Source organism: Canis lupus, chromosome 22 (genome assembly GCF_048164855.1).
Source record: "Canis lupus baileyi chromosome 22, mCanLup2.hap1, whole genome shotgun sequence".
NCBI lineage: Eukaryota > Metazoa > Chordata > Mammalia > Carnivora > Canidae > Canis > Canis lupus.
The window spans coordinates 16,750,790-16,776,963 of NC_132859.1; the positions used below are offsets into that span (position 1 = coordinate 16,750,790).

At 46.3% G+C, this 26,174-nt stretch overlaps 1 protein-coding gene across 22 annotated transcripts in view; it reads left to right on the forward strand.

Annotated features, from left to right (window-relative positions):
* NMNAT3 (nicotinamide nucleotide adenylyltransferase 3) overlaps positions 1–26,174 on the forward strand; it is a 114,392-nt gene that overhangs the window by 18,586 nt on the left and 69,632 nt on the right. For 6 of the 22 annotated variants that reach the window (XM_072792510.1, XM_072792511.1, XM_072792519.1 and 3 more), the window contains exon 1: positions 18,289–18,383. The exons of 14 other annotated variants lie outside the window; for them this stretch is intronic. In XM_072792510.1, the coding sequence (XP_072648611.1) occupies positions 18,374–18,383 (10 nt within the window). In that variant the 5' untranslated portion in view covers positions 18,289–18,373. Of the gene's footprint in view, positions 1–5,572; positions 5,701–18,288; positions 18,384–26,174 lie in introns of those variants that run through there. 2 more of the 22 variants (XM_072792515.1, XM_072792516.1) reach the window with 2 other exon arrangements.

The window sequence follows — 26,174 nt, forward strand, 5'->3', positions numbered from 1 at the left end:
TGCTGTCTGCATCTTACTTTGAAAGGCATCAAAAAATTAAGGTGGATTGACGAATGGATAGAGGGGTAGACATGTGGCAAAGCAAGCATCATAAGACATTAATGGTAGACTCTAGGTGGGGGATATCCAGGTGTTCATTTTAAAATTCTCTCAACTTTGCAGCATGCTTGAAAAGCTTTCACATTAAAGACTGGGGGGAAATGGGCATATACCTTCAGAACAATAAACAAGCATTCCTCCCACATGCCTGAGCTTTCTAACAATTGCCACTCTGGTGGGTCTTGCCAAGGAGGCTCCTGTGGAAGACAGGCTGGAGGACCAGAGGGGGAACCAGGAGGGAAGGACTGCGGTCCTTAAGAGAGGCTGCTGGATTAGAAAAGCAGTGTGGCTCCCCTGTGCTGGGCCCAGATAAGAGGTGAAAGCAGAGGGCCTTTCCTTCCTTCACCCGTGCTGTGACCTGGAGGGTCCTCAGGAGCATTGCCTTGACTGGGAGCCCTGGGGAGAGGGGCCGTGCAGAGGCTGTGGAGATGTGACCTGCAAACACCAGCTGGACCCTGCCACCAAAGGTTGGTAGGAGTGAGTGAGGAAGAGAAGGGGCTTCCTGGGCTCCTGTTACTGCCCCAGTACCTCACTGGATATCCTGAGCCCAGATGTGGCTGGGGGAAAATTGGGATGCTGGGGCATGAGCTTACCATCATGGGAATCAGGCAGGGGCAGTGGCAAGGGCAGCCTTCTCAGGCCTGGTAGTGGGTTCTCTAGGGGGCCCCCAGCACTGACCAGGGACCTGCTGGGTCCTCCATACCCTCAGCACACCCCCATGATACAGCACAGCTCACCTGTGACACAGCTCCACAGCCCCTCGCCCCCACGCTGTAATCCCGCAGCACAATCCCAACACCACGCCCAGGTCACACCTTACAGTATACCCTCATGGCCCATCTCATGATATACCCCCACAGCATCACCCCCCTGAAACATCCCCCCCACCAACATGATTTCCACCACACACCATGCAGTACATCTCTATCACCTACGCTTGACCCTCCCCACGTCCACAGCACACCAACCCCTGAGACACACCAGAGACCCACCTCCACGGCAGACTCCCCACCACAGAAGCGCCCACAGATCCTCTGTAGCATATGCTCCTGTATAACACCCCCTGCTACCCACCCCACTCCTCATGGAGCACACACACGCACCCTTATGATGCACCCCTGCTTGAGTGGAAGCCCCCTTGCCTTTGCTGTGGAGGGAAGAGCACCTGCACGCTAATCTGCTCTTACCTTTCCTTACTCATGCAAGGATCTTGAGAGACACAGAAAGGAGGAGAGCAATTTACTTACTCTTGAGGGAAGAATTTATGATTGATGTCTAAAGGATGGTTAATATGCTGATTACATCTATTGTTTCCTGCAAAAGTGAATGAGCCCATCTTGAATACCAAAGAGCCTGGGGCTTGCATGGAAGGGCAGTCTGAGCCCCTCTTGGTTTCTGAGCCTTCAAAGGCAGTGGGGAGTGAGATGACCTGGACTTTGTGATCAGACAGGAGCTTGTCCTTGCTCTGCTTCTTCCAGCCTCACATCTTTGGCCAAGCCCTGAGCCTCAGAGCCCCAGGTTTCAGTGTCCTCATCAGAAACAAAATGGTAATACTTCTCTGTACAGTGTTGGCGAAGATAAAAGATACACAAAAGGCAGTGTAGTAGCAGGCACAGTAGATGTGCTGCGAAAATAGGAGTTAGTAGACCTAAAAAGTGCCTAGTGCATAAAAAATGCCTCAAACAGTAACTTTTAGCTATTTTCATTGTTACTGTTATTGATTTACTGCGATAGTTAATTATTGTCATCTATGAGGATTTAAAATGTGAAGAGAGCACAATATTTAGAACTTCCACAGCTACAATGATAAGAGTTTTTGCTTTGACCACAAATGGCATTCTGAACATTTAAGTATCTACTTGTTGGTTTTTTCCCATGCCTGACCCCCCTCTAGAGTGAGTGCCTTGAGAGCAGGCATTGTCCATACCCTTGTCCCCAAGACTGAGCACAGTTGCTCATGGAAGATGTTAGGAATTTGGATGATGGCATGGTTTTTCTTTTTCTTTTTTTTTTTTAAGATTTTATTCATTTTTCATGAGAGGCAGAGACATAGGCAGAGAGAGAAGCAGGCTCCCCGTGGGGAGCCTGTTGCAGGACTTGATCCCAGGACCGCGGGATCACAACCTGAGCTAAAGGCAGATGCTCAACCACTGAGCCACCCAAGGATTGGCACAGTTTCTTGATGAGCAAGTCATTGCAATATTAAAACTTTTTAGCTCATCCAAGCTATGCTTTTAAAACAAAGTCACCAACAGCACCTTCCAAGCTACAAAGCCACTGGTCGCGTTCTCATTTACATGCTACTCTGTCAATTAATGTTACATGCCAATTAAATGGGACATTAAGCTGCCAGTAGGCATGCAACTTTGCGTGCTAGCATCCTCTTCACCTCAGTTAGTGACCTGAATTCATTGCCTCCCACCCATTGCCAAGATGCTTCCTCATCCCCGTCCCAGCCAGCCCAGGCCGGAACACAAAGACAGCCAGACAAAGCTCTGTGCTGCATCTGGTTTGGGAGAGGGGTCAGCGATGCCAGTGACTGTGGCTGCATCCTTGTGAATTCCAGTCATAGTATGGCCATAGTCACTCGAATGCATCTGACTAGTGACAATCCCATCTTTTAAAAATTCCTCCTAGAAGCAGAAAAAGCAAGTGTTTGTGCCCGAGAGTACAGGGGCTGTGCCTGTCACCTAAAGCATGCAGTCTTCAAGAAATCATTGCGGAGAGCCCTTGGGGCAGCAGATCTGCCCCAGCTGAGCTCTTCCCTAGTTTGCTGCAGTCTGGTCCGGTTTTAGGTAAACTGCTCATGGTGAGCAAATGTACCTCTCCAGAAGGTCTGGTCTGACACAGCCCACCAACTTGCGTTCCATTTTTCAAACTCTTGCTATTATATTGCCATTGGCAAAAGCTGCAGCAGTGCTTAATTCTTCCCTCCCTCTGTGGCTCAGGCACTTCAGTAATTTAAAAGTGCTTCTTTTCCTTCTTCATCCAGAGAAGTAAAAATAATTATAATAGAAAATGGGTAATTTGCAGCTACAATGCCAGGCTGATAATCAAAAACTTGTAAATGGAAACATGAGCATATGTTTATCACTTCTTGAAATTAGAATGCAGTTGAAAGTAGCTGTGGCCTCAAAGAGGGCATTATGGAAGGCAAAGAGGCTTAGTTGTTTGTTGGGAGACCTGCCTGCTAATGAGGCTTTTAAGTTCTGTTGCCTCAAGAGCAGCAAATAAAGGAAGACGTCCCTGGATGCTGCTCAGCTGTTCAGGGGCCCTTAGGTGATCGTTTGTGGATTGATCACTCCCCTGTGTAAAATCATGTTGGGGCTCCCCAGCCACCACCATCAGGATCAGGTTTGATCTTGTCAATATAGAATACAAGGCCCTTGGCAACCTGGCGGTGGTGAACCTTGTCATACCCTCCCTCCGTCCATCTTGGCTACTCTTTTGACCTTCTTGCAGCCCATCCACACACACACACACACACACACACACACACACACACACACACACACACACACCCATGGCCTCCCACAGGCTGAGGCTTTGCAGATGCTGTTATCTCTTCCCAGCTGATTTACCTGCCTAACCTCCTGTTCATCTTTCAAAACCCAAAACACCTATTGCCTCTTCCTGGAACACTTTCATACTCCTTTTGCATCCTTCCCCAGCCTGGCTGGGCGGGAGATACTCCTCTGTGCACACAGGCTCCCTCTCTTTTTATCTATGCCAGTTCTTACTTACCACGTTGGGCTGTGAACGTTGGTCAACCCATCCGCCTCCTTACCAAAAATAGGTGAAATCTATAGGCAGTGGGTAGCTTATCCTGCTGTCTCCTTGGTTCCTGGCATACTCTTAGGTATATAGCAGGTGCCGACTGATGTTTACAGAAGGAAGGGATTATTAATGGCAGTGGAGTTTGGAACAGTTTTTTTTTTTTTTTTAAGATTCTATTTATTTGATAAAGCGTGAGCAAAAGCAGAGGGAACAGCAGGCAGAGGGAGATGGAGAAGCCTCGATCCCAGGACCTTGGGATCATGACCTGAGCCAAAGTCAGACCCTTAACTGATGGAGCCACCCAGGTACCCCAGAACAGTTTTCAAATTTGTCTTAAAAAAGCACAGTTATGGGACGCCTGGGTGGCTCAGCGGTTTGAGCATATGCCTTCGGCTCAGGTCACGATCTGGGATCCGGGATCGAGTCCCACATCGGGCTCCCTGCATGGAGCCTGCTTCTCCCTCTGCCTGTGTCTCTGCCTCTCTCTCTGTGTTTCTTATGAATAAATAAATAAAATCTTTTTTTAAAAAAAAACACACAGTTATCACATAGCCATGGGTAAAATAAATCCCACAGTGCATTGCACAGCCCGCGGGAATGTTTGGATCCTCTCTGTCCATGTTCATTTTGGTGATAAACGAAGGGGCAGATCAGGAGGTGGGCCTGCCCGGTTTTCAAGTCAAAAGCAAAACTGGCCTGAGAGACCTCATGGTTTCTCTTCTGTCTTACATTCTGCGTGCCTCGGTACCACAATCAGGACAGCAGTACGTTCACTGCTTTGCATCTTATTTCTGTGATGGAATTGCAAGGATTGAAGACCACACAAATGCTTTCAGCATGAAAAAGAGGTCAGTCTTTTTAACGAAATGTCTGTGAGCCCAGGAAGCAAGTTTATGTCCGTTTATGCCGTGGCTCTGTAAGCCGGAGTCCGGCTCTCTGCCTAGTGAGTGGGCACGTCGGCCAGCGGGGGGCTTTCTCATCACCGCACTTATTCTGAGTCAGTTCCAGACTCCTGGGTCAGTAGGAGTGCAAGGTTTACATTTAAATTAGGTCCGTGGTTTGAAGTTGACTTAATTCTTATCTGCACGTTAACTTGCTGAAGCTAATCAGGTATCTCGCATGCCCCAAGCCAGGAGGAAGAAGGGGCAGGTGTGATTGCCACCCTAAGGGTCTCACCTATAAGCCACTGAGGCAGAGTGGGGATGTTCCAGAGCCATCCTTGGCTGGGCTATGCCATCATGGGACTCTGCGTGTGCCATGTGCTTTGCCAGCCCCTGGGACCCAGGAACAAGAGAGGAAAGGAGCCCAAACTGGGAGGTGGGGGGAGAAGTGCCGGTCACACATGCCCCTGGCCAGATCTCTTAGCTTGTCTCCATCTCCCTGACCTGAGAACCGTGAGGCTGGACTGGAGAGTGCCCCTGGTCCCCTGCATCTGGGTCTGAGTTAGGCCACACGGCTGACTATGTGATGGGCGGTGAGTGAGTCCGAGTAGGGAGGGGAAGTATCTGGCAGCTGGGATTTGCTAGAAGAGTCTCTGGAGCTGGGGAAGGGCTGGTGTGTGAGGGGCCTCATTTCTCCATTCAGCCAGCCTTTCCCAAGGCCAGATTATGCTCCGGTCCTGTGCTAGACTGAGGTCATAAACACAGGGAGCTGGGCCGGGCTCTCTGGGCCTGGAGTCCGTAATCTGGTGGGGGTGGCAGGTGTGTACGCTGCTCACATGCGCTCAGCTGTCCGCATGGCCCAGCCCCGCAGGCCCGGGAGTCCGTGCTCTGCCGACCGGTCAGCCGTGTTGCTTCTCGAATGTGTCTGAGCCCATTGTACTTAGTAAGTACACCTAACTTTATTAAACATTAAATATTACAAACACCGATGGATTGTGAGTATAAAAGGGAAGAGTGGGGTTTCTTGAGTCATGGGTGCTTTGAAGAGACTTGAAAAGGTGACAGTGCCCCACCCCCCCCACCCCTGCATCCTGTGGGGTGTTGAGGAAAGAACTGGACTCAAGATTGGTGGTGGCAGAGGCAGGGGAGTCTGAAAGTCAAGACCGATTCCATCCTCGTGGTCTTCCTGTACACCTTCAGGTGCCCTCCACCTACAAGACCTGGAATGGGGAATTGTCACCACCCGATAGGGTTTGTGAAGCGCTGGTCCCTGCTCCAAAAACAAAGCGTAGGTCCTGCATCAAATCACTTACCTGTATAGGTTTAATTTAAAGCAAAAGTTTGCCTAGACCTTTTTTGATTGACTCCCTGCTTTGACCATTGGTTTCTGCTCTACCAGCCAGCCAGGGTTGGGCAAGAGAGCTTCTGTGGCACCTGGGTGCCAGGTGACTGCTGGGCTGGGGCCGAAGACTCACTCCTAGGAGCAAAAGCTTATGGGGCAACCTTTCTGCCTTAACAGAAAGCCAGAGGACAGAGGGGAGCCAGGGAGGGACGAGTTGCAGTGTGCAGCCAGACCAGGCTACACCAGGGAGTGGGGAGCAGGACACCTCTGTGAGGACGTGGCCCCACAGGTGGGAGGAAGGCCAGGGTCCTGCATTACAGAGAGGATGAGAAGGGAGGTCAGAGAAAGAGCGAGGAAGCAGAGTGTATAGGATTCAGTGCTACATGAGTTTTAGGACATCCTCTCCTAAAGGGGGCCAGACTCACTACCACACAACCAACTGGACAATGGTGCTGTTCATTTATGGAGAATTGGAGGAGACGATATGGATGGGAGCATTCCAGGTAGAGAGAAGAGGTCCAGGGACGGGAAGGAAGCAAGTGGCTCCTGGCCAGATGCCTGGATTTATTCAGCAAACATTTATTAAGCTCCTCCTGGGTACTTAGAAGAAGGATGTTGGTCTCAGGCATAGAGGAGGAAGATCCTATTCAGAAAGTGCTTCCACTCCATGGTGACACTGACTGGGTTGAAAACATGGGGTGAGGAGCCACTTTTGTGGAGAAACAGTGCATCATGGCAGGCTGAGTTTCAGGAGGTGGTGAACGGGGGTACCGGGGTGCCAGGCCCCAGACAGAGGCCAGAAACTCACCTTAGGAAGTAGAGGCGAGGAAGGGAGTAGAGGGAGAGGTCAGGCTGAAAAGAGGATTCTCTCAGGGGTGCGGATACAGAAGGAGAAAGGGTTTTGGGGTCACAAGTGCGGCCTGCCTTTATTGCACACAGGATTCTGATTGAGGAAAACGGAATCCGAGAACCTGCTGATAAATGATCCGTTTGATTGCTCAGAAAATAATGGCTTCAACTCCAATGAGCATTTTATATTTTCTGAGCATTTTATGGTTTTCTATTATTTTTGAATTAAACAAGCTTCTTTTTTTTTAAATGAGGTTTTTAACCATATCACTTACCTTTTGCATTATTCCATGACTCATTGGAAGGTGTGAGGTTTTTTGTGACATTTTTTTTCAGCCGTCCCTAAGTCTCATTTACAGGATCACCTCTTAGGAACCTTTTAATCCAAGCGTAAGTATTTTTATAAAATGGAATAGACATAGGAAATGCTAGAAAAACACTAATATGGTGACATTTATGAAATAGTGATTCCTTACATGGCATATGTGGCATTTCTTCCCCCTGTAAGTGTCCATTCCTTTAATATTTCCATTGTTTCAATAAAATAGGGGAAAACTGCTTATCATGAAAGTCATTTTCTACTTTGAATTCTTTTTACTCCTCTCTTGAGTGAATGTGCATCTCTCACTGGTTAAGCACATCAAGCTCAGGTTTTTCTTTCATGGCATTTGCTTGTGGACTTCTACAGCTGGAGCCAAAGCTGTTTGCAGTTGGAGAGGCAGAGCTGCATTTGCTTCCACAGTGGTTCTCACCCTCTCTCAAGGGTGGGAAGGGTTGGCAATTTATTGGATCTCGATCCCCTCTCCTAGGAAAAGGGATTGCTGGGCATCTGTTCACTTTTGCTTTCAATATTAAAGGGAATTTAATTTGGTTTTGAGAAGTTTGCAGTCCCACTTAAACCTTGTGCTGTTGGGGACCTGAGAATGCGAGCTGTGCCACTCCCCTAAGCATGTGCTCCCAGTCCCTTGCAGAAATGAGAAGTGCTGTTGTCACCTGGTGCACTCCCAGGCAAGACAGGTTGAGAACCTGTGGTGTGGGGTCAAATTCTAGCTCACTCCTCCTTGCTGTGTAACCTTGAACAAATTAAAATTAGTTCATTTTTCTAGCCCCAGCCTCCTCCTAATCTGCAAAATGGGAATAACAGCATCAAAATGAAATAATATGTCAGGACGCCTGGGTGGCTCAGCAGTTGAGCATCTGCCTTTGGCTCAGGGCATGATCCTGGAGTTCCAGTATCGAGTCCCACATCGGGCTCCCTGCACGGAGCCTGCTTCTCCCAACGCCTGTGTCTCTGCCTCTCTCTCTCTGTGTGTCTCTCATGAGTAAATAAAATCTTTTTTTAAAAAAAAAGAATATGTATAAAGCAAGAGCATCCATGCCACCATAAATGTTTAGTACTGATAATGTCCTGCTCAAGTGCTTTCCTTGGCTCCTGTACTCAGAGCCATTGAACCTCACTCCTGGGTTCCCTTGCATTCTTTTTTTTTTTTTTTTGAGTTCTTTTTTTTTTTTTTTAGTTTCCTTGCATTCTGTGAGTACCCATACTTCACTCTTCACTGGGTTACGGCTGTTGGCTCAGGTGCTCTTCCAGTAGCCATGGCCTGCCTCTGGGCTGAGATGCTACTGAATCTCCCATGGCCCCACACCAGGGCTGGGCACTAGCTGGTGGGGGCAGAGCCCATGGTGCCCATCTTCTCCAGGTATGGTTCCTCCCAGCATTGCTTCCAGCCTGGGCTTTCGGGGCTCTAACTGAGGCCCTTGACCTTTCTCCCTCTGACCTGGAGCTGGGTGGAAGGTGAGGGTTGGACACAGATCCAGGATTGGCCTCCATATCCAGGTCCAGATCGGGCTGCAGAGGGCTCTGTTCCTCTGTTCTGTGAAGAACAGAAGATGTGGCCTCTAGCCCATCAGTCACTGGATGGGTAATTCCTGAATACCAGGGGAGGGTTGGGGCTGGGGGTATTCAGAGAAACAATTGCTTTGGAACAGCGGATGAGAAATGCCTGGAACAAGAGCACTGAGGCATGGCTATGAGAAGATTTAATAGGCCATTAGGAGGATGGTGTCATGGGGACCAGGAGAGGGGTTAAGGAAGGGCATTTTGCACCATTGCCCAGAGCCTGAGACCCTGAGGCTGGTGGTCACAGTCCGCAGACCTGCCAGGTCCCCGCACAGACAGCCTGCTCTGAGCCACAGACTTGGGCCACCTTATCTCCAGCAGCTGCCTTGGAAGTACACCCCTTTAGTACATTCTCAGGAGAAAGTACATTCTCAGGAGCCCAGAATCCCATCATCACTCATCAAAAAGCAGTCCAAAGCCACTGGCAATGGGTCAGCAGGTTTGTCTTCAGATGAAGTGCCACACGTTATTAGCTTTCCCTCTCTTAATATCACGGATGTTAGGCAGACTTCCTCCTCTCAGAATAACCTCTGGCTTTTGGATCATTTGGCAGGAATATGTGTGGAATTATTGATAGAGTTTTTAATCTATTTTGTTTTTATTTTTTTTCCCCTTCACATTACTTAGAAATGTACTTTCTTGATCTAAGGCTTGCTGTAAAAACTGCTTTGCAAAAAAAAATGGGACTTTTTACAAAGCTTAGAGGTGCCAGTCATACAGTAGGAGCCGTTACATGGTTTCTAACTCAGATACTTTCATGTTAAAAATGTTCTCTGCTCTGCTGGCCTCTATATATTATCATTTCTGTCAAAGTTCTTCATGCAACCAGGCCTGAGTGAGTCTCCAATGTTCTTACAAATTCCTACAAAAAGCATATGTAGGGTTTCATGGTATCCCTATGCTCTTCCTATTTTCCAAAATGTTTTCCTGTCACAATAGAAATGTTTAAGTAGGACTAAATTGGAAGGTGATTTTATTTTTATTTTTTATTTTTTTAAAGGATTTTATTTATTTTAGAAAGAGAGAGCAGGGAGGAGGAGCAGGAGAGGGAGAGTCTTAAGCAGACTCTGTGCTAACTGCAGAGCCTGACTTGGGGCTCAGTCTCATGACCCTGAGATCTTGACCTGAGCTGAAACCAAGAGTTAGATGCTTAACCAGCTCTGCCATCCAGGTGCCTCTGGAGGGTGATTTTAAATAATCACTTCTGAGGCATTGGGGTGAGGAGCATTTTATGTTTTTTTGTGTAAGAGCCTATGCAGTGGTTTTATATGGTTACTTCTTGGATCCTGCTATTGAGAGGAAATCAGATATTCCTTTTTGTAAGTTGAAATTATGAAATCTTCCCTGAAGGCTTTTAGAAATAAGATACTTCTCTCCTGGAATGATGTCAGTGACTTCTGCCTCTAGGAAGGGAAATGGAGTAAGAAAGTGGCTCCAGGTTCCTTCCAACCTTATTTCTCTGAATTTATTATCTCCCGCATCCTCTGCACTTGTCCCATGGTGCCAGTCTCATTAGGCCTAGTGATGCAGCTTATGTGTCACAATGCATTCCTCGGACAAAACTTAAAAATCTCTATAACCAAAGAGCTTGGTTTATAAGGCAGTGTCACAGTGTGATTGAAGTCTCAGCCCAAGCTCCCAATTCTAGCTCTGTTATTATCTTCCTGTGTGACTTTGAATAAGTGACTTCACCTCTCTGGTCCTCTGTTTCCTCAATTATAAAATGGGGGTGGGGGTTGACCAGATGTTAACACTCTGCACATGGAAACACAAAACCAACAGGACGCAATATTTTGATTAAGCATAGGCTGTCTAGATATGGCATTCCCTCTGCTTAAGGAAAAATCCAGCTTCCAATCTTCGTTTTTGCAACAGTTTCTTTAAAATACAGGAGATGAAAGTCTTTCTTGAAATTTGTAATAAGGAATCATAAAATGTCATGACTTTTAAAGATTTGCAGCAAATCTTGGAGAAGCATACCTTGAAAAATAAGCACTTCATGTTACGTGGGGGAGAAAGAGGCTTAATTCCTTTCATTCCGCCAAAAGCAGTAATTTCACTTAAGAGCCATCCCTTAACAAGTCTTTGCAGAGACCTGTTTCCTTCAAGGTCCCATAGCATGTGTTTGAGATAGAAGTGACCCACGCCCCTGCTTTTATCTGAAAGAGAATTGTGCTTGTCATTTCTTATCTGGAAACTTCATCTTTGCTTTGGGGTTCTGAGACCACTCCCATTCATCTCTTCAGTACCCCTGATTCGAATAGTGTGAGACCCGTGTATATTTCCCCTAACTGTAGTAATGCCATTTTGGTGCACAGCCTGATGGTACATGAATCCAAAACAACATTTCCAGTACACAGGTACCTGGGAGACTCTCTTGATCCAAGAGCTAGCTCTGCCTTCATATGTGATGGAACGTGGCTGGGTGTACTCTGGGGTGTACTCTGATGGGGGAGGCTCAGAGGGTCCTTTTTCAAGGCCTAGGGCCTGCCATCTTGCTGGGCGGCTCACCAGCACGAGGAGAGCTGTGCTCAGTAGCAAGCACAGGGATTGTGTGCTCGCCTGGTAGTGAGAAAACTACCATTCCAGGAGACATGAAAACCTTTAGAAACAGCCTCATGCAGAATTTCACAGAAAAAGTGTTCAAAAGACAGATTTCCCTTGGCTTTGGTGTAAACCACTGAGTTGGTGAACAGTGGCCTGGTCCTACTCCTGTGGAAGAGACAAAAGACACCCTTGCTGGGGACTTTGGTCTACTTACTGTGCCTTTCTTGTTTTCTTTAAATAAAAACATGGAAGCCCCACTAGGGCGCCTGGTATAAAAGGTTTTTGCCTCTGGCCCTGCAACATTAGCTGGCTTCCAGGCAGCCTCCAGAAGCTCCAGCCAATGTCTGAAGACCGCCTGCAGCACACCGCTCCTAGGGCATGCGGTTCCTCAGAGCCTTCGCTGTTTACCGGACACTGGCAAGGTTCTCGGAGTCCACTTTTTCTTTCTTAAAACTACAAAGGGAGGGACGCCTGGGTGGCTCAGTGGTTGAGCATCTGCCTTAGGCTCAGGGTGTGATCCCGGTGTCCAGGGATCAGAGTCCCACATCAGGCTCCCTGCCAGGAGCCTGCTTCTCCCTCTGCCTGTGTCTCTGCTTCTCTCTCTGTGTCTCTCATGAATAAATAAATAAAATCTTTAAAAAAAAAAAAAAAAGGGAGTACACGCTTAAAGAGAAAGCTCATTCATTAAAGAAGTCCTAGTCTGGCCATTCCTCCCGCTGTCCCTGCAACAACCCTCCCCTTTCTCAGAGGTGTAAACCTTCTATTTGCAGTGTACATCCAGGGGATGTACACAGGTACAGAGGGGCTTTTATCATATATAAATATATTATAAAAATATATAATTATATAATTATATACATATAATTATATATTTACATATAATTGGAAATTATGTATTATACATTGTATTATAGATTTTTGTGTATTACAGCAACATAGATAGCTTTGTTTAACCAAAATGAGAACACCATAATACTGTCTGCAACTTGCCCTTTTTTCTTATGTAACATTTACTCATTCATAACCTCTAATGTCAGTATGTGTAGAATTATGTTATTCTTTAATTGCTGCGTAGTATCATTGGAGACTTAACCATTCTCCTGTTGGTAGACATTTGGGTCTCTAATTTTTCACTATTACAGATAAACCCTCAGAGAACAGCCTTGTAACATATGCTTGCAGGCATCTGGCCATGTTTATTAATAATTACAATGCATTTGTTTAAAGATGTGCTCCCCTGACATATACACACCAGCACAGCCCTCTCTGAGCTCTGAGGCTAATTTATAGGAAATCTCTTAAATCCTTGGTACCCCCTTCACACTTCCCCATTCACATTTTTGCTTTAAGAACTAGACATGTTTTCTTCATGTCCTTAGCACCCTGCTTTGGGAAGGGACATTGCCTAGAACTGTCCCCAAGGATGCAGAAGCAAGGCTACCGCTTTTCCTAACGCATGCTTCAGGGGGGACCTGAGTTCTGAGTTCCAGCAGTCTCTTGCCCTGCTTGCTGGAGACAGGAAGTTCAATTCTGCCAAATGCCATTGAAAAAACCATTGAGTGTTTGGGATGGTTTTTGTAAAGACTGAAACTCTCCCTCTAGCCCCTCTGTGAGTGTGTTTAATTTTCTAGGGCTACTGTAACAAATTATCACCAATGTGGTGGCTTAAAACAGCAGCAGTGTATTCTTTCACAGTTCTGGAGACCAAAATCAGAAATCAGTTTAAAGGCCCAAATCAAGGTGCCAACAGGACTGCATTCCCTTCACAGGGGACCTGTTCAGAGCGATCTGTTCTTTGCCTCTTCCAGCTTCTGATGGCTGCTCATACTCCTGGGCCTGTGCATCACTCCAGTTTTCAAGGGCAGCCTCTCCAAATCCCTCTCTGTTCCATCTTCACGTGGCCTTCTCTGTGTGTGTTCATAATCTCCCTTTTCCTCCCTCGGAAGGATCCATGTGCTTGCATTCAGGGCCCTCTAAACAATCCAGGATAATCTCTCCATCTCACAAGCCTTAGTCAAACATCTGCAAAGACCCTTTCCCAAATGAGGCAATATCCACAGGATCCAGGGATTAGGAGGAGGTATCTTTGGGTGACATTATTCAGCCAATTGCAGTGGGATTTCCAACCTGTTTTCCAACATACTTAACTGCTGGAGTACACTTGGTATTTCCTTTAGATTCTTTAGAATCATGTCTTTTCATTCATAAGGAAGGCAGAAATCAATATTATTTTATTCTGTGCACTGAAAAAGGCTAGAAGGTCAAGGTCAGACAAAATCTCTTGACTGATGAGCTCCTTTAACTGGAGAATACATGACACGAACTGCATGTACAACTGCTATGAGTTAAATTACAAATGTGCCTGTCTTTCTGTTTTAATTTGGAAATATTTCTCTGTATAATAGTTTGCATGCCCTAGCTAGAAGGAAGTTGAGAAGCCGTCTGTTCTCCCTTCCCCCCTGTAGATCGAACCGTATCCAGACCATGAAATTCATCTTTTAAATCTGCTCAGGGGCATCTGGGTGTCTCAGTGGGTTAAGCATCTGCCTTCGGCTTAGGTCATAGTCTCAGGGTCCTGGGATCGAGCCTCACGTCGGACTCCCTGCTGAGCTTCTCCCTCTCCCTGTGCTGCTCCCCCTGCTTGTGCTCCCTCGCTTGCTCGCTCACTCTCTCAAATAAATAAAATCTTAAAAAAATAAAATAGGGCGCCTGGGTGGCTCAGACAATTAAGCATCTGCCTTCGGCTCAGGTCATGATCCCAGGGTCCTGGGATTGAGTCTTGCATCAGGTTCCCTGCTCAGTGGGGAGTCTGCTTCTCCCTCTACCCCCCCACTTGTGATCTCTCTCTCTCACACACACACACACACACACACACACAGTCTCTCTCAAATAAATAAAATCTTTAAATTAAATTAAATTAAATCTGCCCAGACAAGGTGCATATGAGTGTTCTACTGTTGTTAAAAACAATGGAGGGTGTTGGACAATATTAAGGACATACAGCCTGTAGGAGCACATTCCTCTCAGGTGGTTGGTGGCATTAAAATACAAGGATGAGGTTCATTAGCACACATTTTATTTTATTTTATTTTATTTTATTTTATTTTATTTTATTTTTTTATTGGAGTTCAATTTGCCAACATATAGCATAACAACCAGTGCTCATCCTGCCAAGTGCCCCCCTCAGTGCCTGCCACCCAGTCACCCCATTTAACTTACAGTGTGGCTGCTCTTTCAAACTCTCCAGTCCTCCCTGTGAAAGGTGTATTACCATTTTGGACTTGGCCCTGCCCTTGCCATGTGAATGCTAATGTCTCATACTTCCATTTCCCAATTTCACAGCAGACCTGCATGCTCATAAATTAAACTGCATTGCTCAGCATTATCGTGTGCATTCTAGGATTTTGTCCAAAAAGGCCCAAACTACTGCCTATTTCAGCAGAACTCCCTTTGGCCACCGCCTGTTAATATATTATAGAGACATTAGGACAGCGATTTGAGAGTGCAGGCAGGCAGGTAGAGCACACACATCCCTGCACAGAGGTCCGGAGCAGACAGGAGTGGCCCGGAAGATGTTCAGACAGAGGGTGGGGCATAGGTGGACCTTCCCCACCAGAAACAGAAGAGGTGATATGTCTGCCAAGCCAGTCCATCTTCTCAGAAAGAATCTTTTTTTTTCTTTTTTTTTTTTTTTTCAGAAAGAATCTTGAATGTGAACGGCTAGAGTTTAAAAAATAACACATCAATTGAAAGAAGTGAAAAAAAAATGGTTGATTTTTGTCACTTTCTAAGTCAGTGAGGGGAGTTTCAAAACATATCAAAATGCCTGCCACCACTGACCCAGGCTGCCAGGGTTAAAGGAAATATAGGGATGTTCTACTTCCCAAAAGAATAGACCCTGGTAACTTTTATAATCAAAATAATAAGTGCACATGGCTTTTTAAAAATTCAGCTAATTCAGCCTCTCTGGCCTCTCCTCTCTTTTTTTTTTAGAGCCCCATGCTTTGTTGTCTTGCCCAGTGCTCTCTAGCCTATACAACTCTCATCCTAGTTTCACCATCCTCCTAGTTTGGATGCTTGTGTTCCACTTTGTTTTCCTTCCTTGTTTTGCTGGAACATACCATCAAAGAACTACCCAAGTAAAAGTACCTGAGAGCTAAACTTTGAGTCCATTCATATATAAAAATATGTTTCTTCTATCCCCATACTTAATTATCTAGCCAGATAGAGAATTCTAGGTAGATTCAAAGTCCTCTTTTCTCAGAAGTATGCAGGCATCGCAAGTTGTCTTTTGCATCTACTGTTGCAAATGAGGGGTTAAATGCCAGTCTTATTTTCAGCTTTTGTCTATGAACTTTCTTTTGTTTATTCCCTAGAAATCTTGAGGGTCTTTTTTTAATTCTTAGTGTTCTGGTATTTCAAATCAAGTATAATTTCAATTAGGCTGATTTTGGTTGCAAGTCACAGGACACCAACTCAAACTAGCTTAATGTTAGAAAGGGGATTTATTGGTTCATGTAATTGAAATGCCTTAGGAAATACAGGCTTTAGGAGCAATTCAGTCAAGGCTCTGGCTCTTCTCTCTGTGGTTCTTTTGGCTTAGCAACTGGGTAGGTCTCAAAACAATCCTGAAAGAACAGAAAAGAGGGCATCAAGGCAGATGGATAAACAATGTAGTGCAATCAGAGCCTGCTATCAGAGAAGGCTTAACAAAGGAGACCTTTATTTTAAACTTACAGCTGTGGTAAAGTAATATAACAAAGAATTTACCATCTTAACTTTTAAGTGTATACTTCAGTAGTGTTAAGTACATTCATACTGTTGTGCAACCATTTCCAAAACTCTTTCATGTTGCAAAACTGAAACTATGCCCACTACACAACTCCCCATTCCCTCCTCCCTCCATCCCCTGGCAACCACCATTATACCGTCTCTATGAATTTGACTACTCCAGGTGGTAGTCAAATATATATGGAATTATACAGTAGTTATCTTTTTTGCAACTGAGTTATTTAATGGAGCATAATGTCCTCATGTTGTAACTTATGTCAGATTTTTTCCTTTTATTTTTTATTTTTTAAAAGATTTTATTTATTCATGAGAGATATACAGAGAGAGGCAGAGACATAGGCAGAGGGAGAAGCAGGCTCCCTCTGAGGAGCCTGATTTGGGACTCAATCCCAGGACCCCAGGATCATGACCTGAGCTGAAGGCAGATGCTCAACCACTGAGCCACTCAGGTGTCCCAGATTTTTTTCCTTTTAAAGACTGAATAATATGCCACTGTATGTGAATTTTATGTGTGTGTGTGTGTGTGTTTGTGTGTGTGTGAAAAATATGTATGATATATATAAGCATTTTGTTTATCCATCTGTGGACAGTTGGGTTGCTTACACCTTTTGGCTACTATGAGTAATTGCTGCTATGCACATGAATCTGTTCATGTGGCTGCTTTCAGTTCTTTTGGGTATATGCTCAGAAGTAGGATTGCTGGACCATAGAGTAGTTCCGTTTTTAATCTTTGAAGGAACCTCCATGCTGTTTTCCACAGGGGCTTCACCAGTTTGTATTCCACTGTTCACAAGCAGTGCACAAAGGTTCCAATTTCTGACAACACTTATTTTCTATTTTTTTTATAATAGTCATCATAATGTATGTGAAGTGGTATCTCATAGTAGTTTTGATTTGCATTTCCCTAGTTATTAGTGATGTTGATCTTTTCATGTGCTTATTGGTCATTTGTGTGTCTTCTGGGGAGAAATGTCTATTCAAGTCCTTTGCCCATTTTTTAGTTGGGTTATTTTTTGTCATTATCAAGTTAAGGAGACCTTATGCGGTTGGCCTAATGTGTGCTAAGTGCTGGAGGAGCAAAGTCTGATAGGTAGAAATGGGTAGACAGGGCATTCTAGGCAGAGAGACCAGTAGGAACAAAACAGAGATGGCGTGTGGGTGTGTTCAGGCTTCCTCAAGTCAGCAGGCTGTGTTGGACCACAGACACCTTAGGCACTGTAGGCAAGTAGCCAGCACTGAAACTAGGAAGGCACAGCTGTCTCCACCTGTGGAGAGGAGCGAGGAGGCTACACCAAAGGCAGTCTCCCTGCGGAGCCATTGAGGGTGTTAAAAGTCCCAGGAGATACAGAGCTACCCTCAGAAAGGTCCTGCATTTGGTGCCATGGGAACAGTGAATGCAATTGAGAGGGGTATGTTAAGAGGCTCAGGAGGCAGCTTCCCCTGAGGCAAGGATCTGAGGTCACAGTGTCAACCAAAAATTGTGTTTGTTGAAAACGGTCCCTGGAAGATTCCCAGTATAGCTCCACATTGGAGTTCAACATGCCATCCCTCCCAACGTCCCACAGAGCGGATATCTTCCAACACAGATGCAGTCTCTCATCAGTGGCAACCCAGGTGAAGCAGCCGCCTTGACCTTAGAGGCCATGGGATGTAGAAGTACCTGTCTTTATACACTGGAATCACATGAAAGTGCTCACGCTCTGAGGGGAAGCAAGAACTAAAGCCTCCTGAGATGTTCTGTTTAGATGCTTGAGGACACAAGCAGTTGAATAAATGGCCAGCAGTAGCTATGGCAATAAAGATATTTTAGCAGTTCACATAATAAAGTCTAGAGAGAGCCTGTACTAGGTTATTGCAGCGACTTAATGAGACCAAGTCTCTGGGTTGTCCTTCCCTGCGGCAGTTCTCTAGGCCTTCCCTTCGTGGTCACAGGAGGGCTGTGGCAGGCCCAGGTGTCACATCTCGACACCACAGCATCCAGGCCAGGAAAGGGCAGTAAAAGGACTGCTGTTATGGCATTTTCAAAATCTTTCCCATGGGCCTCCAGGCACTGCCTCTTGGATCTTATTGGTCAGGACTGGGTCACATAATCGTGCTGACCAATCAGGGGCAAAGGAAGTGGCCTGCCTCGGTGGCTGTGATGCTATGGTTTCTATCTGGATCTGTGCCCCTTGTCTCTGAAGCCGAATGAAATCAGGTTTGGTGGTTTTTTGGGTTTTTTTTGGTTTTATATTTTGGTCAAGATTTACTTATTTTAGAGAGAATGTGTGTGTGTGAGTGGGGGAAGAGGCAGAAAGGGAGAGAAGCAGACTCCCTGCTGAGCATGGAGCCCCACGTGGGGCTTGATTTCAACACCTTGAGATCATGACCTGAGCCAAAAATCAAGAGTCCAAGGCTTAATGGACTGAGCCACCCAGGTGTCCCCAAAATCAGGTTTCTTAGCAAGGAGAAAGGGGAGTTGCCGCGCTGCAGGAAGGACCAGCAGATTCTTTGCCACATCACACTCCCTCTGGAACATCTGCTCATGGAAGACAGTGAGCTTAAATCATTTCATTTTGGCTATATTTTATTTTACACTTAAATTATTATTTTACTGATTTAGTGAGGCCAGCACGTGTAAGAGAATTCACATGAGCTAAAAGCCTGTGGGATGAAGCTTCACTGTCTTAATTTTAGAGTTGATAGCTCCAGATGTCTGCATCTGGCTTCACCCCCACCTCTGGGCATCTAGTACTCTTTAGTTCTTCTGGCCTGATTGGATTCTAGCTCTGCCCATTGACCTTGAGGCCCTGGGAACCCACCCATTCCCCTGGGGCCGGGACCCTCTTTGTTTGGACCTCTGGGCAGGCTCTCTGCTCCAGCCACATGCTGTGACATGCACACTCATGGATCACAGGAGCCTATAAGAGACATCAGCCAAAGTGTGTCCCAGATAAATACATTACTTCTTCAGAAATCTTAGAAGCATATTAATGCCTTTGCTGGTTTTTAAATTCATACATAGTAAAGTAAATCAACAAGTCTTGACTTTGTGGGAGGGGGCCTGATGCAGGTCAGCTGGAGTGTTTGTAAGACCTGGTGGGCTGCTTCAACTGCCCCAACCCAGGCCTGAGTTGGCCAGAAATCTGTGATTTTTGTACTGTGCCGGGGTGGATGCACTCAAATAGCAGCTTCACTTGTCCCGTTCCTGCAGGAACTCAAGAATTTGCCATGGACATTGGTGTCTTTACGCAGGGTTGGCACATACGAATCCTGTTCCCTAACTCCGCGATGGAAAAGTTTCACCCTCCTGTGAAGGCAGCGTAGGAGATGTAGTCCTAATGTGTCTCTTTAGTTCATCTTCACGGCCTCTGTGGATGAGCTTGGGTTAGCCTCATTCTATAGAAAACTGAAGGGGGCTTGTTCAAGGTTGCAGAGCTTATAAGTGCCAAGCCTTTTCCATTGCAGAGGTCCCCCAACTGCAAGCACAGGCAACCTCAGTTCAAGGCTAGATGAAGTGCCCCACACCCTTCACTGTTTGCACATATTCTCATGTGCAGGAGAAATGCATGGGCTTTAGTGGGGACACGGACAGGGAATGATCTGATAGTCCTGCTAGTGGATTCTGAAGCAGTAACTGAAAGAAGAAACAAAATAAGGTTTGTCTGTTTAAGAGTCCCGGGGACTGCGGTATTTCGGTGCACTGCCCACTCTTTGGGCCTAATTTCCAACCAACACAAAAGCACTTATGCATAACATTAAATATATGTGGGATGAACTTGGTTAAAAATTTTAATTAATCACATCCCTAAACCCAGGTCTGTTCTGATTTCATAGATCACTGCCCAGATTTGCAGTTATCTGCTCATGACTCTGGCAGTCTGCTTATAGCTCAATAAAGAAGGGAAGATGAGCTGCTTGGCTTATCGTTTCTGGAGGAAATTCTATTACGTGAAATGGGAAAGGATCACTCTGGACATGGTTGTGTTGTGCCCAATGAAATTCCCAAGTGAACGCGTGTTCTTGAGCAGCAAGCCTCCTACCTGTTTGTCCCCTGCTGTGGCTCACTGGGCCTCCACTGGTTGGTTCTGCCTTCGTGGAGAGCCTGGACAGCTTCCTACCTTTCCACGCATTTTGGGATCTTCTTGTCACCTCCTGTTGCCTTGAGGAACTTGATGGCAGCTTATTTTCTTTTTTAGTGAAGGAGCAAGCAAGCTAAACAAAGTTGCCTTGTTTGTTAGAAGTTTTTTTTATTTGAATTTAAGGCTGGCCCTAAAATTCCATTCAAGGGTACTTAGGATGGAATGGAAAGCAGTTAGATGGAGCAGACCCAGGGAGGGAGTTGGAAGGTAAGTGATGAGGCTGATGAAACAGGTCATAGGCAGACTATAAGGCGCATGCATGCTACACTGAGTTTCATTACCCACAATGCAGCTGGGTGCCAGGGGAAGCAGGAACCATATATGCAGTTAAAAGATCCATTGGGCAACTGAGCAGAGATGGGCAGAGGAGGTGACACTGGGGGCAGGTTAGGAGTTCAGTCAGGTCCAACTGAGAAATAATGAGTCCCAATCCAAGGCAGGGATTGTGGAGTTTGAGAGAGGGATGGATAATAAAGATATTGCAAAGGTGGAACTGACAGGCTGTCAAGGCAAGGGAGAGAGAAGAGCCCAGATGGCTGCCAGTTTTGTTCTTTGAGCACAAGAAGGGCCATGGTGCCATCCCCTGCCATCATTATGGACAGCTCTGCATTTTTCTGCCATACAGGGAATCTCCGAGGTCTGTAGAGGTTGTGGGACTGCTTTTCCAACACTAACTGTGGCTCATTGCCCACTGCTGACTGGAGCAGGGCCCTGGACATGAACCCTGGCTTTGGCAGGGGCAGAGGCAGGGAATGGACAGAGGAATCAAATGCTGCCTCTAAGGTGCAAATCAGGATCCTGCCTGGAGCCCAGCCAAGGCAGCAGACACAATTTATGGGGTGAGAGCACAATTCAAGTCCAGAAGAGAGCTGATGCTCCAGATAAGGAGACAAATCTGCATCAGGTAAAGCAAATAGGAAAAGCCAAGAAGTGTTAGGTATTGGAAGCAAGATTGGAGGTGCTTCGGCCTAGACCATGCCAGGGGTGACCAGTGCTCTCTGGCTCTCTTTTTGATCTACCTTTCATTTCTACCTTGTTCCCCAGAGACTAAGGTGAATATTCCGTATCCGTTCCACTCTGTGTTACACCCCGTGAGATCCCTGCCCTCGGGGATTTATAATCTGTTAGGCAAGAAAAGAGTAGGGACTCAATAATATAGACAGAGTGTCACCTTTAAGAGGCCAGAGGATGGGGACACCTGGGTGGCTCAGAGGTTGAGCGTCCACCTTCAGCTCAGGGCATGATCCCGAGATCCTGGGATTGAGTCCCGCATTGGGCTCCCTGTAGGGAGCCTGCTTCTCCCTCTGCCTATGTCTCTGCCTCTCTCTATGTCTTTCATGCATAAATAAATAAAATCTTAAAAAAAAAAAAAGTTCAGAGGATAGAACAGTGACTTCTAGGTGGGCTACTATAGGAAGCTCAGAAGACCCATCAGAGAACAGCAGGTGGTCTCAGCTTGGGGAGGACAAGGAGCATGTGTAGGGAATAGAAAGGGTGATCAGGAAGCAATTAGGAGAGGGCAAGGGGGCTAAAATCTCCAATGTTCTAATGCCAGATGAAGGATGTGGTTGAGCAAATAAATGCCAGTGGAGAACAAATTACTGGAGATTTTATCCCTGGCTTGGAATCAAGGTCCTGGTTTGTTTTTTTTTGTTTTTTAGATTTTATTTATTTGACAGAGAATGAGCATACAAGCAGGGAGAGCCTGTGGGTGAGGGAGAAGGAGAAGCAGCGAGAAGGAGGGAGAGGGAGAAGCAGGCTCCCTGCAGAGTGGGGAACCCAACACGGGGCTCAAACTCAGGACCCTGGGGTCATGACCTGAGCCAAAGGCAGATGCTTAACCGACTGAGCCACCCAGGTGCCCCAAGGCCCAGGTTTTATACAGTGTTTGGTGCATGGTAGACAGTAGTTTATCACAGTGACTTAACCCAAACTTTAGGACTAATCTGTTTAGCATATTGAGAAAGGGTTAGATTGGGGCGAAAGTGGTGGGGGAAGATGATTCCAGAGTTTCTCTCACCAGATGTGGAAGCTATCAGTGGGGCGGGGGGATGTCCAGCCCACATCAGTGGCCCCTCTCCCGGAACAACATTGTACACTGGTGTGATGAGCCTCACTGACCATGTCTGTACCATAGGACTGTGTCCAGACTGAGCTGTGGCACTACCCTGTCCCTTGTCCACCTTGAGATCTCATGTTCAGCTCTTCCTTTACTCTATGTGATGGCCTGGTGGCCTTCTGATGATTCCATGCTCCTTTACTGCTTTGCCTTTGGTGGGGAAGGGGACTAGGATGACCAGAGTTCATTTCTCTTGTTTGCAGTTTTTAAAAATCCTAACTTATACAATATGATAATAAAATCTGGTAGTAGGGTGAGTCTCAGTGATGGAAAGTGAAGACTTCATGTGGGGAATATTGGTCATACTTGGAGGTTCACTGTATTGCGGGGGACATGAAGAAGAGACGTCATAGCTAATTGGCATGTTTTGATTGAAAGTGACTAGAAAAATAGTGGAATCTTCTTCAGACAAAGGGTTGGGGCAGCTGGAAGCAGGTGTGGGAGATTGAGATTTCTGTTTTGAGGGCAAGGAAAGGAGCAGGTATTTCCAGAGAACTTTCTCCTCTGCCAGCCACTGTTCTAAGTGCTCTGCGTGGGTCAACTCTGATTAACCTTTGTAACAATCTGAGGAGGTGTGTGTAATTATCCCCATTTTCCAGATGGGTCACTGAAACTCAGAGTGGTTGATTAATTCACTGGAGTAGGCCCAAGGCTATTCTCCAGATATTTCTGTGTCCTGAAGGTGGAGAGCTAGAGTTGGACTATATTTTCTAACTCACTGAAGTTGGGTGAGGTTGTTAGCAGTGACATGTGCCAGTTCGAGCCAGCTATACAATATAGTTGCTGGTGAAGAACGTTCTGGGTCCCTTTTATTTCCCTCTGCTACAAACTGACCATATTCCAGGTAGTGGCTACTCCATCAGCTTGAGTCCTGGACTGAGGGAGAAAGAGAACAGAGCCCCAACCAGCATGGGATGTTCACATAAATAGGAGTAGGAAACAAACTTTTATTGTTTTAAGTCCCTGTGATTTGGGGATTGTCAGTGTACCTCATCTGGACTCTCCAGACTGATAAACTCAAGGTCACTCAGGAAGTCTTGTTGGACGGCTTTCAATCCAAGTTTGTGTGCCTTGTTTTCAAGCCAATGCCAGGTGGACATCCCTGGACCTGTCGGGGCCCATAAGCAAGGTCAGGGCTAGAGCTGTAGATTTGGTATCATCTGTACAGCATGGCAGGGAGTAGAGAGAAAGGCATAGGGATTTGATCTGCGGGCTTTAGGATGCAGCTTCCTTCCCTCGTGTTCTTTCTCTCCCGAGGGTTTGTGGTCGGCGGCACATGTCCTGCTGCTAAGTAGGACATCCCTACTGCCTGCGGAATCTGGTGGTTGAGAGACTTTGGCTTGAGTTTGTTGACAGCTGCACACTCATAACATTGCTAAAAACTTCATAAACTCTGAAGCCTGGAAATAGCCCAAGTGATTTGAGGTTTTGCTCACTTGTAAATGTTTGAGTATTGTGTCCACAAATTGCAATTTGAGTAACTCAATTTTGAGGCACAGCTGTTATTTGGAAAAGGCCCATCTAGGAACACAAACTCCTTGCAAAATGATTGTGCTTCATTTTTGTCAAGTATCAGAAAACCATTAAACTGCCAAGCCATATGGCAAATGCCCACTCAAAGCAGAGTGCAACAGCACACCATAATGAATCTGTTTTTTGGGGGGGGGGAGGAGATAGGACAGAGGAGCCTGGTTTTTGTGATCTACAGAAAAGCTCAGATTCACTGCTGCACATTTTAGCCTTCTAGAGTCCTGAGTAAGGATTTTTCCTCCCATGAAAAATTCATATAAAAAATTAAGTTATGGTAGATTTTTTTTCCTAAGGTGTATTTTCCCTTTCAACCAATACCCATTTGAGTTTCTGCATATAAAACAGGTTTAACTGGGGCAGTAGAAACTTCTAAAAGTTGACACACTTTTTCATTTCTTTATACACTAGTTCAATAAACATTCATTAGGTATCAGTCTATCAGTTAGAATTAGGTTTAGCTGCATATAACTGAAAAATAGAAAATGATGGTGACTTAGAAGATTATTTCTCCCCCAGGATAGAGAAACCTAGGCAGCTTGGGACTGGTATGGTAGCTTCCTGGTCGTTAAGGTCCCGGCTTTCTCTTGGCTTATTCTCTGCCAAACTCGGAGTTGGTCCAGTATAGCTACCATGCTCCAGCCTTCACATTCTAGACAGCAGGACTGCAGAAGAGAAGCACAAACCTTTCCCATTTCAAGAGGGTTCTGGAAGTATCACACGGCATTTCTGTTCCCAGATCTTTGGCCAGACCTTAGGCACATGGATGGCCTTACCCTACTGCAGAGACTGGGGAATGTGGTAACCTGCCAGCTAAAGACAGAGACTGTTACTAAAGAGAAAAGGGCAGAAATGGATATTGGGAGGTTCCCAGCAGACTCTGTCCCACCTGGGCTCCTCATGGTTTGTTCTTCCTGCCAGACTATAACCTTCTTGAGCATAGGGGCCAGGTTTGATTTAGCCCTGTGCCTCGAAGACACTGGTGGGTTGTGATTTTATTTATCTGCTACTTCGCACTCCTCACAGGAGATGCCAGGCACTTCTTCTCATCTTCTGTTCCCTCTCCTACCTTTTCTGTTCCTTCAATGTGACCTGGAGCATATTTACTCATCAGATGTTATTTCTACCGGCATGACACTAAACTACCCATTTCTCACGATCGAGTCTTAACTCCAGGGACAAGTGATGCTCAGAGCTGAGTTGTTACACTTGGAGCTAGGTGAAAGACGAAGCAGAAGTGTGTGTGGGTGGCCTCCTCGGGAGCGTTCTGCTGTGGGAACAGCTCCCAGGCCAGGCTGGTCTGGAAGAGATGCCTTATAGGCAGGTGGGTGCTGACGTGGTTCCCAAGGCTGCCAGGTGTGATCACGGGTGACTGCAGGAACAGTGAACAAGCAGGTGGAGGTGGAGGTGGGGATGGTGAGTTCTGCTTTAAACATAATGAAAGGAAAGAGGAGCTAAAATTTCTGGAGAACCCCCTATGGTACTGGTACCCCCCAAGTACTGTGCTCCGTGGGGCAACTCCGGTAACCCCCACGCCTGACCTAGGAGGTAGGTGATTTACCTCTGTCTTGCGTGTGGCTCGCTGAGGCTCAGAGACGTTGATTAGGCTCTTGACCAGAACGCAGGCCCGGACCCTTTCCTTCTAAGCCTGTTTAAAGAACCAGCACCGAGGTGTGTAAAGTTTAGCACCACGCCTAGCCTTTCACTCGGTAAACCCAGTAGCTGTGGCTCCCTTCCACCTTCGTGCAGCAATCGGAATTCACCCCAACTCCTGAGTGTGGGGTTGCAAGAGACCTCATTCCTTCCGTTCCTCGTGCTCCTTCAGATCTTTTGAAAGTTCTCAAAACCGAAGAGCCAGGCTGCTTGCTTTCCTGGGAGTCTCATAATTAGGACGAGTGCTTAATTGGCATGTTTGTTTCCGTGGAGAGGTGGCTGGCGGAGGATCCTTGCAGGGACAGAGAAGGCTCGCTTTGCTTTTGTTCCTCGCAGCACCGTGTGCCCATAGCAACGGCGGGTGAATCCAACAAAGTTGAAAAGAAAAAGTGCCCAGAGTTCGCGTGAAGGTTGATTGCCCTGGAGAAGTTGACATGCCCGTGCAGATGGAAATGATTTCCCTAGGTCCTGAAAAATGTGCTCGTCAACCCCAGAAATACAAACCGCATCTCTTGTTTTCTTTAAGATGAGGAGTCCGGTCAAGAGGTCTGTGTAATGAAAGATGTTT